The sequence below is a fragment of the Scardinius erythrophthalmus genome, assembly GCF_964197995.2.
Source record: "Scardinius erythrophthalmus genome assembly, chromosome: 5".
NCBI classification, from domain to species: Eukaryota; Metazoa; Chordata; class Actinopteri; order Cypriniformes; family Leuciscidae; genus Scardinius; species Scardinius erythrophthalmus.
The window spans coordinates 38,123,134-38,130,266 of NC_138225.1; the positions used below are offsets into that span (position 1 = coordinate 38,123,134).

The 7,133-nt window shown below is 39.0% G+C and overlaps 1 protein-coding gene across 6 annotated transcripts in view; it reads left to right on the top strand.

Annotated features, from left to right (window-relative positions):
- The window catches only part of cntrl (centriolin), a 35,000-nt gene that overhangs the window by 26,075 nt on the left and 1,792 nt on the right, over window positions 1-7,133 (top strand). For all 6 annotated transcript variants that reach the window (XM_081367050.1, XM_081367047.1, XM_081367049.1 and 3 more), the window contains 8 exons: window positions 705-862; window positions 942-1,006; window positions 1,632-1,820; window positions 3,197-3,383; window positions 3,475-3,638; window positions 4,889-5,017; window positions 5,211-5,414; window positions 6,512-6,574. In XM_081367050.1, the coding sequence (XP_081223176.1) occupies window positions 705-862; window positions 942-1,006; window positions 1,632-1,820; window positions 3,197-3,383; window positions 3,475-3,638; window positions 4,889-5,017; window positions 5,211-5,414; window positions 6,512-6,574 (1,159 nt within the window). The remainder of the gene's footprint in view (window positions 1-704; window positions 863-941; window positions 1,007-1,631; window positions 1,821-3,196; window positions 3,384-3,474; window positions 3,639-4,888; window positions 5,018-5,210; window positions 5,415-6,511; window positions 6,575-7,133) is intronic.

Genomic DNA, 7,133 nt, shown 5'->3' on the forward strand with positions numbered 1-7,133 from the left:
GAGGCCATTTCGAGACAGAATCCGACAAACTGTTCTGGTTGACACAGGGACTTCAGATGACCAGGTCTTGTGGAGCTCTGCTGCAGTGGAAAATGGGTTGGCCTTGGATTTTCGAGGCAACAAACGGTCCTCTCGAGCAGTTGTCTTGCGGGGTCTGCCTGACCAAAAACGTCTCCAGTGTCTTCAAATGTTTTTTTTATCCTCTGTACTTGACGCTGAGACACATTGAAGGTGTCTGCCACATCAGCAGTGGATCTGGTCTTCAGCCTCTTGATAATCAAAACTTTAGTCTCAGGGTGAATCTTAGGCATGTTTGCAGAGGTCTAGTTGCAGTTGATGTGAAGGTCTAGTGTACTGGGGTTGTTTTTATACACACCTGAGACCTAATTGATCCATTATTAGTCACAGGCGAAGCTCATATGACAAGGCGACAACACTTATGTCTTTGCAAAAATTTATTCAAGGGCTTTACCAAGCTGTGAATATTAGAATACTTTTTGACAGTTTCGTTTTGCACTGAAACATTATTACAAAAGCTGTTGGGATTAAAATGAGCCATTTCTTGTAAAAAAATCTTGATTAGAAATATATTTCAGCGGCACTTCAGGTCAATTTGTACACAAGCGACAAGACTTTTGTCAGGGACTGTATATCTATATTGTATAAAGCACTATATAAATAAAGGTGACTTGACCTGGTTTCAGGTGTTTGGAAGCAGCAGAGACGAGGGCGAGGGCAGCAGAAACAGAGCTTCTCAGACTACAGACTGAGCTGGACAAACTACAACAGGAGCAGAAACAAGCACATGATCTGCGTCAGGAGATCAGCAGAGACACGGCAGCCGCGCAGCAGCAGCATGAGGGTATCCACGCAACAGCCTTACTTTTGGTTTTCATGTACTGTGAAAATAAACACTCTGAAATGCTTGTTTTTACCCACAGAAGAGTTGAGCAGACTGAAGAAACAGCTGATGGAATCTCAAACTCAGTTAGATGAGATCAGAGAGGTGAGTTTACAGCAAAACGCTGCCTATCTAGCGGTTTTCATTTAGCCAAAAAACTGAAACCGAAAATAGTTTATTTAATAATCATATCAAAAACAAAAAACAAAACTTGTATAAACAGTTTAATTGCTGAAAATTTAAATTGCACATTTTTATATCGACTTTTTAATGATATGATTGTTTCTGTTTCTTATTTATTGACGTTTTTCCACAGTTGAAACACCTTTACGTGCCTTTACTTGAAACATGATACAATTCAGTTGGATGTACTTTTTCTTTCAACATACTTTCTGATGTTCAATCATGTTTATTTCGTGCTGATCTGTTGATAGAATTTGTAAGCTGAGGCGTTGTTTAATATCAAAAGTAACAAAGCACAAAGTCTATTGTTATTAAAATGAGAAATCCGTATTGTCAACCCAACCCTAGCACAAAAGACACGTTTACCTGACAGTTGTAGCTTATGCACGTTTTGTGCACTAAATAGATACTGACAGTCAAAACGCACCATCAGAAAAACTGCTAATTAAACATCACCATTTCGGTTAATGATTTAGACACTCAAACTGAAATTTCTGTGCATTACTATATAGCATGAAAAGTGTTTCTCTTGATTGATCATGTTTAGGAGGTGAAGGCTGCGACACGGCAGCGGGAAGAGCTTGTGAAGCAACAAAAGGAGCAAAAGGCTGGACTGCAGGAGAAAGAGGAGAAGATCAGGAGGAGACAACAGAGACTGGACCGACTGGGGCAGCAGCTGGAGGAGCTCAAGGCAGAAGTAGCCATGAAACAGACACAGCTTGAAGAACATGAAAAGGTGAACCGAGATTCTATCTTTACCTTTGAAACTAGATGATGAACGTTAGACGTGTTAGAGGGACAGTTCACCCAAAAATGAACATTATGTCATCAATTACTTATCCTCCAAAAAGTTTCAATCTCAGTTTTCAATTATAAAGTACTTTATTGACATGATTGTGTTGACATATAATATTGCCAACGCATTATATGCAAAACAAGTAATGACAAGAACAAGTAATATTTGTATTTGTTAACAAAAACTTAAGTTAATGTTATTCATATATAAAGCACATTTAAAACGGCGTCAAGACTGACCAAAGGGCTGTAAAAAGGAGCGACAATTAACATATTATAAGCTAAGGACAATAAATGAGTTTTAAAAAGAGTTTTAAAAACTGGTAAAGAGGGTGCTGCTGTAAGTTGCACTGGCAAGCTATTCCACAATCAAGGCCCCACCGCCGAAAAGGCTCTATCTCTGCGTTTAGTCTTGAGCAAGGGACTGTCGGTAAGTTAAGGTTACCAGATATTAAACTTCTGAGAGGGTTAGGGACACAATAGATCAGAAGTTAGGAGCAAAGTTATGTAAGCATTTATACACAAATAGTAGAATTTTAAAGTCGATCCTAAATTGGACTGGAAGCCAATGGAGAGCTTGCAAAATGGCGTGGCCACAGTTGCCATTGATTTTATTCATAAGTAATTTTTGTATAGTTTTCCTTTTTTTAATAAATTACTTGCTTTAAAAGTTTTACTTTCTCGTGTGTCCCGGTTTTATTGCGTCCCTTTTGAGCCACAGGGCGTAACAATTATATTGATCAAGTAACTGGTTTCTGAGGGTGAGCAGCTGAAAAATGAATTTTGCTTCCCCAGTAACATCTGAATTTGATCCGTTTCTTAAAAACTGGAAAACTGTTGAATGAGGTTACAGAGTTTGTCAAAGTACTTCTCTCTCACCTCTTTTTGAACTTTGAGTTTTGAGTTTTTTGCCTAAAGGACTTTCAATGGAGGGACAGAAATATTTCAGGTTTCTTTGAAACTATCTTTTGTGTTTCGAAGTCGAACAGAAGTTGCGATCACATTAGAAAATTCTGCGGGAAAAAGTAATTAGTCTTTTGTTAACAGTGAAGATGTATGATGCGTTGAATTGCGTTGGAAATTATTTTGCCCTCACACTTAATTCCCAGCCATGTGGATTCGACAAATATTCATTGAGCAATGGTAACTGTGACCACCCAATAAGGGTTTGACATTAGGGTGAGTGAAATGAATGAAATGATGACCGAATTTCCATTTTTGGGTGAACTAACCTTTAAAATCATTATGTCTAAGAAATGATTTAGGTGACCATTTTCTAGGATTAATGAGGTCCTCATGTTTGTGTCCTGTGGGTAGATGGTGAGGGTACAGCAGCAGCAGAGCACTGATCTGGAGCAGCAGCACAGGCTGAAGCAGCAAAAGCTGCAAGCATTAGACAGAGCTCTGGCCCTGAGGCTGGACCGGATGGAGCAGGACACAGAAAGGGGCCTGCAGAGGGAGCACAAACAGTGCACTGCACTACAAGAGCAGGTGGATGAACTGGGTGAGCTGCATTACCACGTGGTCCCTTACGTTTAGCCTGGTGAGCGCAGAGCGACTTGCCTTTAAGTACTGAAGTGTGAGTGTGTATTCAGAGCAGAGGGTGTGTGAGCGGGACATCAGACTCCAGCATGCTGTTGAGGAGACCCATCGCCTGCAGGAGGCTCTGCTGTCTGACAGGACCAGCGCTGAGGGGCGTCAGGAGGCCCAGAGGAACCACAGCCACACAAACAGGCAAAGACTGCTGGGAGTGGAAGAGGTGATTGTCAGACAGACCCATTAGTAATACACTGGCAATTTAATGGGCACTGGAGCTGTTGCCTAGTGCTATAGAATGCCAAAATTTGATTCTGTCATTCCAAGCCTGCACGGCTTACTTTCTTCTGAGCAACATAAAAAAGATATTTTAAAGAATGTCTCTGTTTTCTTTCATTATATGCACGAAAAATATCTTTTAAAGTCGCCATGAACTGGAAGTTGCATACGACTTTTCTCCAGTGTTGTGACGTATTTCCCAGTGAAACGGAATATTGAATAGAGGGCAGGGTTTTACATTAGCGCTCCTCCTCTCCATCTCTGCTCATAGCAGACTAACGGTTTGAGGGGAGTGGTTAAACGTTTTCAACCCAAGCTGTCAAACTGACATCATCAGAAAAGGAACGCCATTCCAGACCGGAAGTAACTTTTCTATTAAAGATTTTTTCTGTGTATTAACTTGCACGGATTAATTGTTCACCACAAGACTAGTAAAATGCGCTAACAAAGTAAATAGGGTCCATTTTGATTTCATGTCGACTTTAATGCCATTTATTCCAGTATTTATGTACAGTAATTTTATGTCTATTTACCTTTAATTTATTTAATTTATGTTTTAGTTTTAACTTAATTTTAATTTAATTTTAGTACTTTGACAGGAACTTATTTTATTAAATTTTTTAAGGTAAATTTTTTTCTTCTTATATTTATATTTTATTTCAGCTTTATTTTTCATAGTTTTAGTTATTAATAACAACATTATAAACTTCATTCAGCTGATATTTGGCAATTTTGAGATCATCAAGCTCAACTTAACCCAATTAAGGCACGTTCACACCATGAACGATAACTGTAAAGATAACTATATTAGCGTCCACACCAGCGGACGATATCGTTCTGTTTATTCTAAGCACGTGTTTGTCTGCCGGTTTAAATGCTCGAGCTCTTTAAAGCAGGATGGATTCTGATCGGCTGTCTATGTTTGTATCGCTCATTGGATAGAATAAAATCGTTCTAAAAAAGAGATTGCAAAAATGTTGTTTCTCTGTACCGTATCGATTTTTAGAACTTTATCGTTATCTTTATAGTTATCGTTCTTGGTGTGAACGGGCCTTTAGACTTGATACCGTTGTAAATGGGTACATTGTGCTGGCTTTATTTTAACATTCCTTCATTTTACGAGGTCTTTAGTCAGCTCCGTCTGTAAGTTTTATTATACTTTGTAGCCGACAGACTAACTTGAGCTTGTTTCAGGAGCGTGTGCGGCTCCAAAGGGACCTGCTGACTGTGGAAAAAGCTGCTCAAGAAAACCATAAACAAGCCAGAACGCTGCAGGAACAGCTCAGCACAATTTCCCAAGAGCTGCTCTGCCTCAAAGACAAGGTACAAACAGAAAATAGCATTGTAACACACCACATCTGTTTACTGTTATAGATCTGTTGCAGATAAACTTATTAGTTGTACTTGTTCTACTTGTTTGGGCTGTAACTAATTTTGCAGCACATGTGATGTTACTGTACATGGTTATCAGTGAGATATGAGAAAGATGAATGACTGTCATGTGCCTCTCTCTCAGCTGCAGGGCCAAGAGGAAGGAGTTTCTCGGCTATGTGAGATTAAGGACAGCGTGCGCTCTGTGAGATCACAGATGAAAGCGGATATAGACAGTGGGGTGAGGGAGCTGGAGTCGCCCTCTAGCGCCTCCTCAGACACTGACAGCCTGAAAGAGAATCATCCTAGTGTTACGCTCTCCTTGGGGAATCCAGCATACAACACTAAGGTGAGGCTTTTCATATGCACCTCTTAAATAAATGTGTTAGAATGGGAGATAGCGGTGTAAAAGTGCACAGATTACTCTAAAGCTGTGGTTCTCAATCAGGGGCCGGGACCCACTAGGCTAGGGAGACTCAGCAAACATCTAGAAGGCCTCATGATGAATTAAATGATTTAAAATAATGGAAAAATGTAAATTCTGTCATAATTTACTCACCCTCATTTCAAACCTGTATACTTTTCTTTCTTCTGCTGAACATGAAAGAAGATATTTTTAAGATTGTTGGTAACCAAACAGTTTTGGTTCCCATTGACTTGTATCTACAAAAAAAAAAAAAATGGAAGTAAATAGGAACTAGATCTGTTTGGTTACGAAATGATGAAATATTTGTTTTGGGCGGACCATCCCTTTAATTTAATTGTTTCTTGAAGAACCAGGTTCCCCACTGTCTTGGTAAACCTGGATATACTGTATAAGGAAGCCTAATTCTAAAAGTGTGACTTGTACACCTGGTAAATTAATAAAATCTAAAACACAGTGGGCATTTTTATAATGAATAATGCATTTTTTACTAGTTTACTAGTTGAGCTTTAAAATATTTTATCGGGTACAATTTGAGTAAAATATATATATATTTAAAAAAATATTTAAATAAAAATTAGTATAAAATAATAAGTATAAAACATTACACAATTAATTTATTTATTTTTAATTTACAGAAACAAGGACTTGGTTTAAAAAAAGTTTTGAAAATAAAATAGGGGGCCTTTGAATATTGTTGTGGATATTAGAAGGGGGCCTTGGAGTGAAAAAGGTTGAGAACCACTGCTCTTAAGTAACATTTATTCAGCATTTTATCACTGAAAAGTCTGATTATTCTATCCATGGAACACAGAGGGAGCTCCAAAAAGGATAAAGCACCAAAAAGGATAAAGCACCAAAAAGTAGCTCATATGACTTGTGGGCACAATCCATTTTCTTCAGCTCTTAAATCTCTTTCTGCTTCTGCAGTTTCTAACCTGGCACATTTGCAAACTCTGTTTTGTTAATCAGGAGTTGAGATGCAATGAACGGGGCTAATGTTGATCATTTTCTACAAACAGGATGAACAGTGGCGAGGGGAAGCACTGAGGGAAAGACTAAGGCAGCAGGAGGACCACCTGAAGGTACAGTTAAGTTAATCAGGATCTCAATTGCTGTCCAAATTCAGAGGCTGCATCCTTCGAAGGCCGATTGCATCACTACGGCGCGACAAAGGCTGTCCCAATTCGAAGGCTCCTTCAAATGCGCCCTCTAAATGTGCCCTTCGTTTCCCGTGAAATTATAAAACAGATGGACCCTTCGCGGCTTTGCATACCACAGAATTATTTGTGCGCCAGTGAAGACAGAATTTTTTTTAAGAAATTGCCCAATTACGCTCTTAAATGGTTTTGGGTTCTACTTACTCAAATGATCTAGATGTGATTTTTATATAGTTTAATTATACTCTTTATTATGTACACAAATGGATCATGGTGACCATATTTAGACAGGCTGTGTTTGGGCAGTTGAATATAACTTTTAAGTCCAGTACAAAAGTCAACGGCAGCTGTCACATATTTAAGGCGTCAATAACAATCCTCAGTAGGCTAGACTGTCCCATGTAACACCGCTCGGGCAGACCTTTGAAGTCCGAGTCCTTCGAAGGATGCAGCCATTGAATTGGGACACAGCCAATATCTTGAT